This window comes from Carcharhinus amblyrhynchos, chromosome 1 (genome assembly GCF_965287045.1).
Source record: "Carcharhinus amblyrhynchos chromosome 1, sCarAmb.v2.hapA, whole genome shotgun sequence".
NCBI lineage: Eukaryota > Metazoa > Chordata > Chondrichthyes > Carcharhiniformes > Carcharhinidae > Carcharhinus > Carcharhinus amblyrhynchos.
The window spans coordinates 138,023,874-138,037,091 of NC_137324.1; the positions used below are offsets into that span (position 1 = coordinate 138,023,874).

General features: G+C 41.9%; 1 protein-coding gene across 2 annotated transcripts in view; it reads right to left on the bottom strand.

The window, feature by feature from the left end:
- The window catches only part of hhip (hedgehog interacting protein), a 170,525-nt gene that overhangs the window by 147,821 nt on the left and 9,486 nt on the right, over nucleotides 1–13,218 (bottom strand). For both annotated transcript variants that reach the window (XM_080199641.1, XM_080199632.1), the window contains exon 3: nucleotides 11,899–12,055. In XM_080199641.1, the coding sequence (XP_080055767.1) occupies nucleotides 11,899–12,055 (157 nt within the window). The remainder of the gene's footprint in view (nucleotides 1–11,898; nucleotides 12,056–13,218) is intronic.

Consider the following 13,218-nt stretch of genomic DNA (forward strand, 5'->3'; position numbering starts at 1 on the left):
TAATGCTATGGCTGTCCCAGTCAATGTTGGGAAAGTTAAAATCCCCTACTATTACCACCCTATTTTTCTTGAAGCTATCTGTAATCTCCTTACACATCTGCTCCTCAATTTCCTGCTGACTGTTTGGGGGCTTATAGTACAATCCTATCAAAGTGATTTCCTCCTTATGTCTCAGTTCTATCCATATAGACTCACTGGGGGAACCTTTGGCTATATCGTCTCTTAGTACTGCTGTGACGTTTTCCTGAATCAAAAATGCAACTCCCCCTCCTCTCTTACCTCCTCTCTTATCTTTCCTATAGCATAATGATGACACCAAATCAGGGTCAATATTGAGGAGGATTTCGTAAATTACAAGAGGGAAATTATAAACTTGCAGAATGGGAAAAATGAGTGTCAATGCAATGAGATCTGAAATCCTTTATGTTCATAGAATCCCTACAGTGCAGGAGGAGGCCATTCGGCCCATTGAATCTATACTGACTTTCCCACAGAATAGAACATTCCTGTAACTCCACGCATTTACCTGCTAATCTGTGACACTAAGGGGCAATTTAGCATGGTCAATCCACCTAACCTGCACATCTTTGGACTGTGGGAGGAAACCAGAGCATTCAGAGGAAACTGATGCACACACATGGAGAATATATAAACTCCACACATTTCATCAGGAAGAATAGTGATGTTACTTATTACTTGAAAGCCCAAACCTAGAGAGGTGGAGAAGAAAGGGATCTCAGAATAAAATTACACCAGATAAACCTAGAAATTGCACTTCCCATTTTTGTGGGGGCAGTGGCAGGAATGGAGGCAGTGCACATTTCACACACATGTGATTCACTGTGGCAGTTGGTCATTTATATCATCAGCTGCCTCCACTCAAGTCACATTTTGGTAGGCTGGGAGTGTAGAGTTCAAAGTGTGCAGATTAGACTTTGTAAGAACAGGTCTGAACTTTGTGCATTTCTTTGGATAGCCATGGTACCCATTTTTTGATGTGCAATTACCTTACTGGAATTTGCTTTAAACTTGTCTTCAATGACACAGAACTGATACAAACTCAATATCAACTGTCTTGCCTTAGGTAGGGAAGGGAATAGGAGACTGTAGTTGGTGGACTCAAAAGACAATTTTTTGGCTCCTACTTACTCATGTACACAGGTGCCTGGAGAACTATGCTGGAGAAGGTCACACTGCACTTTAGAAGATAGGAAGAGAACATAAGAACATAAGAAATAGGAGCAGGAGTAGGCCACCTAGCCCTTCGAGCCTGCCCCGCCATTCAAGAAGATCGTGGCTGATCTGAAGCGGATCAGTTCCACTTTCCCACTTTCTCCCCATAACCCTTAATTCCCCTGTCTATCAGAAACCTATCTACCCGTGACTTAAATATATTTAGCGAGGTAGCCTCCACCACTTCAATGGGTAGAGAATTCCAGAGATTCACCACCCTTTGAGTGAAAAAGTTCCTCCTCAACTCTGATCTAAACTGCCCCCCCTTTATCTTGAGGCTGTGTCCTCTAGTCCTGCTATCCTTTCTAAGCGGGAAGAATCTCTCTACCTCTACCCTATCCATCCCCTTCATTATCTTATACGTCTCTATAAGATCCCCCCTCATCCTTCTAAACTCCAACGAGTACAGACCCAGTCTATTTAGTCTCTCTTCACAGGCCAACCCCCTCATCTCTGGTATCGGCCTAGTGAAACTCCTCTGCACTCCCTCCAAGGCCAATATATCCTTTCGCAAGTGCGGCAACCGACACTGCACACAGTACTCCAGCTGCGGCCTCACCAGTACCCTGTACAGTTGCAACAAGATCTCCCTACTTTTATATTCTATCCCCCTCGCTATAAAGGCCAACATTCCATTCACCTTCTTGATCACCTGCTGCACCTGCAGAGTGGGTTTTTGCAACTCGTGCACAAGGACCCCCAGGTCCCCCTGCACCATAGCATGCTCCAGCTTTTCGCCTTTTAAATAATAATTCCTCCTACTATTATTTCTGCCAAAGTGGATTACCTCACACTTGCTAACATTATACTCCATCTGCCAAGTCCTCGCCCACTCGCTCAGCCTATCCAGATCTTTCTGCAGACTTTCCACACCCTCCACACAATTTGCTTTTCCACTCATCTTCGTGTCATCAGCAAATTTCGTCACCCTACACTCAGCTCCCTCCTCCAGATCATCTATATAAATGGTAAACAGTTGAGGCCCCGGCACCGATCCCTGCGGCACTCCACTAGTCACCAACCACCAACCAGAATAGCACCCATAGATACCAACTCTCTGCTTCCTATTAGACAGCCAATCCTCTATCCACGCTAACACCTTACCCCCAACTCCGTGCACCCTAACCTTCTGTAGCAACCTTTTGTGAGGCACCTTATCAAACGTCTTTTGGAAATCTAAAAACACCACATCCACCGGTTCCCCTCTGTCTACCGCACTAGTCACATCCTCATAGAAATCCAATAAATTCATCAAACACAACTTCCCCTTAACGAATCCGTGCTGTGTCTGCTCAATCAAACCATTCTTTTCTAGGTGCCTCGCCATTTCTTCTTTGATGACGGATTCTAGCATCTTTCCAACTACAGACGTTAAGCTAACTGACCTATAATTCTCTGCCTTTTGTCTGCTACCTTTTTTAAACAGCGGTGTAACATTAGCCGTTTTCCAATCTTCCGACACTTCCCCAGAGTCTAGCGAATTTTGATAAATAATTACTAAGGCATCCACCATCACCTCTGCCATTTCTTTCAGAACCCTGGAATGCATTCCATCCGGTCCTGGGGACTTGTCCACCTTCAGTCCCATTAGTCTATCAAGCACTACCTCTCTAGTGATAGTAATCGCATTCAGGCCCTCAACTCCTACCATCCTTCTATCTTTAATATCTGGCAAACTATTTGTGTCCTCCTCCGTGAAGACCGAGGCAAAAAACTTATTTAGAGCCTCAGCCATTTCCTCATCACCCACCACTAAATCTCCCCTCTCAACCTCCAAGGGTCCAACATTCACTCTGACCAGCCTTCTCTTCTTTATATATTTGTAAAAACTTTTACCGTCATTTTTTATACTTAGTGCTAGTTTAGCTTCATACTCTATCTTTCCTTTCTTTATCACCTTTAGTCATTCTTTGTTGATTTTTTGTTGATTCTTTGTTAAGAGCACCCTTGCACAAAGACACCACACACGTCAATCAATGTGAGCACCTGGAGACCAGAGGGAATGCAGTAGAGTCAGAAAATGAGGCTGTGGCAGGTGAAAATGAAGGAGGACAAGGAGAGACAGAATAGGGACTGGTTGGAATTGTTGTTGGGACAGGCTTGATGGGCCAATTGGCCTCCTTCTGCACTGTAGGGATTCTATGAGAACAAGTGGGCACTACCATAGGAAGAATGTATACACCTAGGATAGCATACCACAATATCACAAGAACAAGTGTTAAAGGCGAGTGAGGTTAAGCTGTGAAATGGTGACAGGCATACGTCAATGGTGCACAAACAACTCAAATCCCATCCCCTGCCAGTTGCTGCGAAGGTCATTATTGTTCTCAAGTTTTACGCCTCACATCAGGATCATCAGGACACCAGTCAGGTATATCCATTAAGGCAGTAACTAATGCTCTGTTTGCTTGTATGGGGTATCGCATTAATTTCCCTATTGATTTGGCATCTTAGATGCAGAAAAGTACAGCCTTTACCCAATATTCAGGAGCAAGGTGTTATTGATTGCACCCATGTTGCTATAACGGTCCCAACTCAGCATGCAGACACCTTCATCAACCAAAAGTTCTCTAACTCACTCAATATCCTAGTGGTTTGTGATCACATCAAGATTTTCCTTCATGTGTGTGCAAGGCAGAAATCCATACGACAGAATTCTCAATTCCGTCAGATAGAGGCAGAGCACAACCATCACAGCAATCGTGTCGTCACCAGGGGACCACTGAGCAGGCCACTGGCTTTAAAAACGTACTTCAAGTGCTTCAATTGCTCAGGTGGAACTCTGAAATATGCCCCAGCAAGGGTCTCAAGAATTGTAGTGGTGTGCTGCATACTGTACAACATTGCACAGCAAAGGAGTCTACAAATTGATGTCAATGACAAGACCATAGGCAGAACTACAATCTCTGAGGAGGAGGAAGATGAGGAAACGGAAACCTTTCTCCATTCTAACAATTTAGAACTGGATGAGGAGGGAAAGGCCATCAATGGTACAGCAGCTGGGAACAATCGAAGCGCATGCAAGGTTGACTCTGTGCTGAAAGGGACCATTGCCACACTCATTCTTGTGAAAGACAGATTCTCATAAGGTTCTCCAATCTCACAATTGCCATCTGCCAATCCTTGGTGAGCAACTTCCATCTAAAAGACTGAATTGACTGTATGGGGCCCAATGATTGGTGGATGTGGGTGGGGTCAGCGGGGGAGGGGTGCCAGCTCTGACTGCTGGGAGCTGGGACAGGTGTCCAATCTTCAGGCACGGGGGGAGGCGGTGGGGCAGAGCAGTGGCACCTTCAGGCGTTGACTGTGTGGGTGGGAGATAAGGGGTCCAATGACTATGGGGAAGTGGCAGGGGGTGGGGGGTGGGGCGCGCAGCTGGGTGGGTGGGTAGGGTGCCAGCACTGACGGTTGAGGGAGGGGGGAGCAGGAGGCGGCACTGACTTCAGGGGGGGAGGGGGAAGCGGTGGTCCGGCACTGACTGCTGGGGAGGAAAGGAGGAGGTGGTGCTGGCACTGACGGCTGGGTGATAAAGGGGAAATGCCGCCTCTGATCAGTGGGGCAGGTGGGGGTGAGTGCCGATTCTGATCAGGTGGTGAGGCAGGGGTGCAGTGTATGAATTATGGCTCTACTCAGGGAGTGGCAAGGTGAGAGTGAATCCCTGCTCCAATCGGTTCTTTGTGGCAGAAGATGAGAGAAAACCAATTTTCTCGCTGGAACAAACACTCTGCCACTTCTTGGCCAGATTCTCCCTGGTGAGTCATCCTCACCACTTCTCTTCCCACCTATTTTGTGTCATCTGCAAACTTGGCAATAGTACATTCACTTCATTCAATATATATTGATATATATCATAAATAACTAAGTCTGTGGCATTCCACTAGTTACAGTTGCCATCTTTAAAATGGCCCTCTTATCCCAACTCCCTATTTTCTATCAGTTAGTCAATCCTCTATCCATGCTTATATATTATCTCAACATCATGGTTTTTTAATCTTATTATGTAGCCTCTTGTGCAGTATCTTTACAATCACTTTTTGGAAATCCAAGTATATTACATTTTATCTATTCTGCTTGTTACCATTTCAAATAATTCTAATAGATTTGTCAGACATAATTTCCCTTACATGAAGCCTTGCTGCTTCTACTTGATTTTATTATGTATTTCTAAATGTACTGCTATTATATCATTTATAATGGACATTTTCCCAATAACGGAAATTAAGCTAACTGGCCAAAGTTTTTGTCTTCCTCCTTTTTTGAATAAGGATGCTACATTGGCAGCTTCCTAATCCCCTGAGACTTTTCGTGCATCACTATCTCTGTAGCTACTTCCTGTAATATATTAGGATGCAATCTATCAGGTCCAGGGTACTTATCAGCGCTTAGTCCCATTAGTTGCCCTAGTACTTTTTCTCAAGTGATGATTATTGTACTTATTTCCTCCCTGTGTTTTACCCCTTGATTATTTAGTATTTTTGGAATGATATTAATGTCTTTGTTTAATCCTGAGCTATTTCCTGGTTCCAAATAATTATTTCCCCCAGTTTCACTCTGTAAGGGGCCTATGTTCACTTTGGCCTCTCTTTTTCTTTCTATATATTTAAAGAAGCTTTTATTGTCTGCTTTTATATTACTTGCTAATTAACCCTCATAGTTTATCTTCTTGGTCTTAATTCAATTCAAATTGCTGCAACATTCGCCATCATAACCATGGGTCTCATTATGTAGCAAACACATATGGCACTACGTTCTTCACAACTCAGCCCCCTCATATGAACATCAGTGTCTGTAAATAAGGTACAAAATCCACCACCTTTTCCATAATTAAACCATATCCAAAATTCTGAGTGTGACACAATTTCAAACTTTAAACCATCTACATGCTGGTTGGATTATATATTCCAGCAAACATACAAATAAAGTATATTTCACATGCTGAGTCCATAATTGTGCAACATTGGCTCCTTGAAAGAACATGCACACCATATAAACTGGTCAATGGCCAGCACATGCAACATTCCAGGCTTCCATTAAACTCTATTTCCCTCAAAATGCACATCCTCCACCACCTGGAAGGAAAAGACTGCCAACGTAGTGGGGACAGCAGACAATCAATATTACCTGGAGCGTACATTGTGGCTCTCAAGCTGGGATGCCTATTCTATATGTGATACTGCTGTAAGGGTGTACGCAGGCATCCAATATTCATGTTGAGATGGACCTGCTGTCCATATTCTGTTCATAAAGTCTTGTCACTGAGTCTCCCTTAAAATCAAGCTTAGATGAACATTGAAAGTTACAAGAAGCATCTTAGTGCATAACTTTTCAACATTGGAATTGCATGTGATTTTGCAGAGAAAGAAACTATCCAAAGGATCACAAATCAGCTGCCAACTTTGATCTGCTGACAACAGGCTGGGATGGACCTCAGCATGCCAATGTCATTATTACTGGTACTTTTTCCATTTATCTTGGAGCAGAGAGACAGTTATGAGATTTTATAGAGTGAGTGTGAGAGGAAGCAATGAAATAGTAGTGGGAGTGCAAACAGTGAATGTGAAAGAAAGCAGTGAGACAGCAGGGAGAGGTTAAGCAGTGACAGAGAGGGCACAGTGAGCCGGCAGTTGGAGTGTGAACAGTGAGTGTGAGAGGCGCAGTGACACAGCAGTGGGAGTGTAAACAATAAGCATGAGAGGGATAGTGAGAAGTCTCTCAACATCAGGTTAAAGTCCAACAGGTTTATTTGGTAGTAAACGCCACTAGCTTTTAGAACGCTGTTCCTTCATCAGGTGAATGGAGAATTCTGATCACAAACAGGACAAATAAAGGCACACACAGTTTACAGAATACTGATTAGAATGCGAGTCTTTTCAGCTAATCTGCTATGCAAGTCTTAAAGGTGCAGACAATGTGAGTGGAGATAGCATTAAGCACAGGTTAAAGAGATGTGTATTGTCTCCAAACAGGATAGTAAGTGAGGTAGCGACAATGGATGAATGAACACCGCTCGACAATCACCAGACAAGACTGTTTCCTTCCTGTTGGCGAACACTTCAGCAGTCACGGGCATTCGGCCTCTGATCTTTGGGTAAGCGTTCTCCAAGGCGGCCTTCACGACATATGACAGCGCAAAGTCACGGAGCAGAGACTGATAGCCAAGTTCCACACACATGAGGACGGCCTCAACCGGGATCCTGGGTTCATCTCACACTATCCGTAACCCCCATGACTTGCCTGAACTTGCGACATCTCACTTACTGTCCTGTCTGGGGACAATACATATCTCTATAACCTATGCTTAATGCCATCTCCACTCACATTGTCTGCACCTTTAAGACTTGAATAGCAGGTTAGCTGTAAAGACTCACATTCTAATCAGTATTCTGTAAACTTTGTGTGCCTTTATATGCCCTGTTTGTGATCAGAACTCTCCACTCACCGAACGAAAGAACAGCGTTCTGAAAGCTAGTTGTGTTTACTATCAAATAAACCTGTTGGATTTTAACCTGGTGCTGTGAGCCTTCTTACTGTGATTACCCCAGTCCAACGCCGGCATCTCTACATTAGGGATAGTGAGACAGCAGTGGGAGTGAAAGCAGTGAGCATGAATGGGAGCACTGAGACTGCAGGGAGAAATTAAACAGTGAGTGCAAAGGGGAGCAGTGAGACAGCAGCAAGATGTGAACCGTGAGTGTGAAAGGGACGAGTGAGACAGCAGCGAGAGTATAGACAATGAGCGTGAGAGGAGCAGTGAGACAGCAGGGAAAGGTTAAACAGTGAGTGCAAGAGGTAGCAGTGAGACAGCAGCAAGATGTGAACGGCGAGTGTGAGAGGAACAGTGAGACAGCAGCGAGAGATTAAACAGTGAGTGTGAGAGGAGCATGATTTAGACTGAGTGTGAGAAGGAATGAGTTTAAATTTGAAGTCTTTAGGTGAATATATTGATTGAGGATGCCCACTCAGCTTTGTAAAGAAAATGGAAGTTGGACTTAGCTAGTATGTAGATGGTGAACATTCTTCTAAATGACAGCATCAAATTTGGAACTTGAAAGTTAAAAATATTTGAAATCTAACTTATTAAAAAAAAGTTTGTAGTGCAGGTGATGTGCTGCAGCTGTATCATTTTGTGGCCAGTGTAATCCAGTGAACATATCTACAGTGAATACCTGCAGCTTCAGGAATTCCAAGTTGATGAGCTGGAGTTTGAGATTAGGACATTGAGTTTGTCAAAAAGCGGGTTCCCAGGACACCACTTTGTTCTTGAAGGGAGTCATATACCTGGGTCTAGGTTCTCAGATTCGTTCCGGGCATATGGGTCCAGGTAGAGCAGGATCAGATAAGCAAACTGACAACAGCACAGTGGTGCAGAGAATCTTTCAAGTGGCGCAGTGGGTGGGGGAGGATGTGCTGGAGCAAATAGGGATGTAGTTGTAGCAGGACACAGTGTAGTTTGGAGCAACTGAGAGTGAATCCCAAAAGCTATGTGGCCTGCCCCATAACAGGGTTCAGAGCATTTATTAATAGTGTAAATTGTGTAAAAGATTGTTCCAAATTAATAAGAGTTTTACAATAAAACAAATGGAAATTCTGCATAGATGTGCCCCCGCTTTGGAGTGCCTCTGTGATTTTGTTTGAATATCTAAGTAAAATAAAAAGGTAATGCCAGAAAATAATACTTAGTCAAGATCAACATGTTTCTTAAGGAAAAAAATCTTTTGATGTTTTTACTTTTCAAGTATTTTGTTTCAAAGTGGATTGGAAGTCGTTAAGTACATGTTCCAGTTATTATTTGGAATTTTTTCCGTGTCTGGTTCCAGCAAGGAGAAAAGGGTAAGGGGTGGGGAAGATGTGGTACCCCAGTAAGTCCCTCCAAGTCATTCTGGCCCTCCTGCCTATCCTTTTCTGCCCCTGTCGATGAATCTTGGGGGGCCACTGAGGAGGCTGGGGGACCATTTACTTTGGTTTAGAGAGGAACTTGCAATGGGAGGGCAATGATCCAGTTGTCATGGTTCATGTGGGTCCCAACATATAAATAGGATCAGGAAAGAGGTTTTGCTTCAGGACTATAGGCAGCTAAGTGTTAAAATAAAGAGCAGGACATCAAGGATAATGACATCTGGATTACAAGTTCAGCCACAAGCAAAATGGAATAGCATAAATAAGAATATGTGGTTTAAGCATTGGTATAGGAAAAATGGGTTTTGAGTCATGGGGCACTAGTGCTGGGGAAAGAAGGATCTTTCAGTATCTCAATAACGGGGGGTGGGAAGGGATCATTTGATGGGAGATTTGGTAAGTTAAAGAGAAAGGGCAAGGCAATAGAACAGGGTAGACAAAAGAAAGCACCACCAGATAAGGTCAAAGTGTGGAAGAATGGCAAAAATACAGCATTATTTCTCTTAACTGAATTCACATGGCATTCATAACCAAACAGATGAATCGATAGTATATGTAGAAACAAATAAGTATGATCTGATGGCCATTACAGAGATGTGGTTGCATGATTAACAAGTCTGAGACCTGAATATTCAAGGATATTTGACATTTCAGAAGGACAGAAAGTTAGAAAAATGTGGTGAGGTAGCTTTGTTATTAAAGGATGAGATTGGTACAGTAGTGAGAGATTGCTGTAGTTCAGAAGAGAAGATGCAGAATCAGTTTTGTGTGCAGGTAATAAATAACAAAGAAATAGTTCGTAGGTCCCTTAACTGTAGCTACACAGTATAATAGCATATACAGGAAGAAATAATGTGGGCTTGTAAGAAAGGGACTCCAATAATTCCAATGATACAGCTTCCTCTTTCCCTTGACCTCCAAGAATCAATAATCATGAGAAATTTAAATCTTCATATAGATTGAACAAATTTAAAGGTAGCCTGAAAGCTGAGTTTATAGATACATTTGGGACAATTTCTTAATGCTACATGATATAGAGACAACTATTTTAGACCGGTGGGGCAATTTTGCACCCCCATTTGCTGCGATGTAAACGGTGATGTGGGTGCAAAATCTCGCCGGTGAGATCTCGATTCCCAATTTTTTCCACTGGTGGTGTAACAAGTTTCCAACCCAAAAAGGATGAGGCTCTCATTTAATACATTTTAATGAATTTGCATAGTATTAAAGGCCCTACCTGCCACATGATTCCCCTCACTAAACCATGATGTCGCATCAGCGAGGTTCACAACAGCTTTATGAAGACAGGAAACAGTTGAAGGGATCCCGCCAGGGTGCCAAGGAAAGAAGAGTTCCTTGGAGAGAGGAACATGCCCAGGCAATGCCAACTTATACCAACCTGGCATTGCCAGCCTGTGCTATGCAGCAATGCCAGAAGCGGACCCCTTGGGAGACCAATTTTGTGGGGGGGGTGGGGGGGGTCCCATTATAATGTGGTGGGAGGGGGGAGAGCACTGAGGCCTTGATGGGGGGACTTGGCAGTGATGGGATAGTGGGCAATGAGGGAGAGGGGGGAACCTGGCATTGGGGCAGAAGCGGGGGGGGGTTGGTGTTTGGGCGAATTTCACCTCAGTGCTAATTGGAGTGCCTCTTAAAGATGGCCTCAATCTCTGTGGAACTGGCCTTGTCAGCTCTATTCAGCCCTACTCTGCCAGATTGATACTGTAAACCACACCCCCAATTTTCATTTGGTCAGGATGACTCAAGATCTGGTGTGAAAACTTGACAGAGCATCTGGTATGATACACACTGGTTTTTAGTTAGCATCTGACACTGACAAATTATGGGAAAATTATGGTAGTGTGTAATGAAACATGATTAATTAATAGCAAAGGAGCATCTGGGCAACATTGGTCATAACATGATAGGATCTCACATTCAGATTGAGGGTAAAAAATAACGGTCTAAGAATGGTGTCTCAAGCTTAAAGAAAGGAAATTACAAAGGCACAAAGAAAAGGTTGGTTAAAGTGAACTTGGAAAATAGATTAAATTGCAGGACAATTGAGAAGCAGTGGCAAACATTTGAGAAAAACACAATACTGTGAAGATAATTGTAAGTCCAAAGAATGTACAAACTTTAAAAATCAGCAAAGAATGACTAAAAAAATCATGAGGAAAGCGAAATTGAGAAAGCCAGTTAGAAATACAGAAACAGACAATAAACGTTTCTACACATATAAAAAGGAAAAGAGTAACTAAAGTGAGTGTTGGTCCCTCAAAGTGTGAGACTAAGGAATTAATGGGAACAAGGGAATCATGGAAGCAATGAACAAATATTTTACATCAATCTTTACTATAGAAGATATCAGGTCAGGAAAAATTAACAGGGGAAAGGGTGGGAGAAATTGAAAACAATCACTAGAGAAGAACTAAGAAAACTAATGGGCTAAAATTCAACAGGTTTTGTTAAATATTTTGCACTGTTTCTTCAAATATTTCCCATTGTTAAAGAATCAAATATTATTTTATTCAGCTCTCCTAGTTTTTCTTAAAATCAGAAGTAAACAAGGTACTCGATTGAAAAGGAATTCACTACGGGCAGATCATTTTGCTTGAAACTTCATCAATGTTCAAAATATTGTCAAAAATTCATGACAAGTAAATCATTTGGTAGCACAACAGTACAGCGTAAACTGACATGTCGGTTCAGTGTCAAGACTATGACTATTGAGGTTTTCTAAATCAAATAGCAGTTATCTTATTGAACCTGTTGATCTGTTCCATTTTGTGATATTCGTCCATCTGGTTTAAATAGTTAGAAGCCGGTCCTTGCACTTGTTTTCTGGGAGAATCTGGAAAGCACATTCCATTGTTCTTTGCTGAATAAAGGTTGCAGAACTCATCAGAAGTCGTCTGGAATAGTCCTGGAAAGCAGATGTTAAATAAATTGTTGGTGTTCACGCTATTAAATGCTTGCATGTGCAACAAGAAAGCTGAAGTCAAAGCTGCTGGTCTAAAGAATCGAAGAAGAACCAGTGTATTGCTTTGTTTTGAAAATTATACTTTCAGTGACGAAAACCTACTTATAGTTTCACAAGTTATTCTGTTTTACAAACCGAAATAAAACCTGTGTATTTTAAACATTTAAACAGAATCTTAATCTTTTTCACTGTGACAATACATGACCTCTAATATACTATGGCCTTTCAGGTGTTATTTCATTTGGTGGCGAGTATGCATAGTTTCTTTAAACATAAAAGTAATTGTTCCCAGATTATTTTGTCAGATAACTGCCAACAAACACCCATAGCCCTAGGAAGATCTCACAAAGATCCAAGAAATTCTAGTTTAATAGAGAACCAAATATGAAACAGTAACACGGTCACTGGAATGTCAGTTTTATAAAATATTTCTGATGACACTGCACTCCTTTGCATTGCTCTTTTATGACAAATGCATAAAATTCATTATCTATACCATCTATTTTGATTTTATGTTGAGAAAATAGACAATAATTTTAATGTTTTGTGCAACAAAAGTGATACGTCATAGACAATAGAAGTGATACCAAACTTTCATCTGAAGAAGTATTTCATAATTTATAAGTAATCAAGTTATGAATGAGTTTCAGAAGTCTTTAAAAGTGATTTAAACAACACTTACTTTTTGCTCTATTTGTCTAGTCTTTTTCTTGATTTAAAATTTATTTCTCAGGATGTACATTACTTTACAACTTAGGCATTAGGTAGGTAAACCACACTAGGGGCTCTTTCAATGCATCTATTTCCTCATACCTTGCGGCTTTATTGTGTGTTCATTCATGCTGTGAACAGTTATACACTGTACAAAGAATCACGGACACAATCTCTCTTCCTGCTTTGCATGAACAGCACAGGGGAGTCATCTGAAAGCTTGTCATTTTTAATCTAGACAGTTTTAGGATCTGAACAAAGATGGATTAAAAGTCAAAAAGGTACATTTCCATTTTGGTACCTTAGCAAAAATGTGAATGCTGCTATAAAACAGTGTTCCATGCTTTATTGTGATGTCTATGTTATCTTGAAAAGCAGCAGGAAGAAATATAACA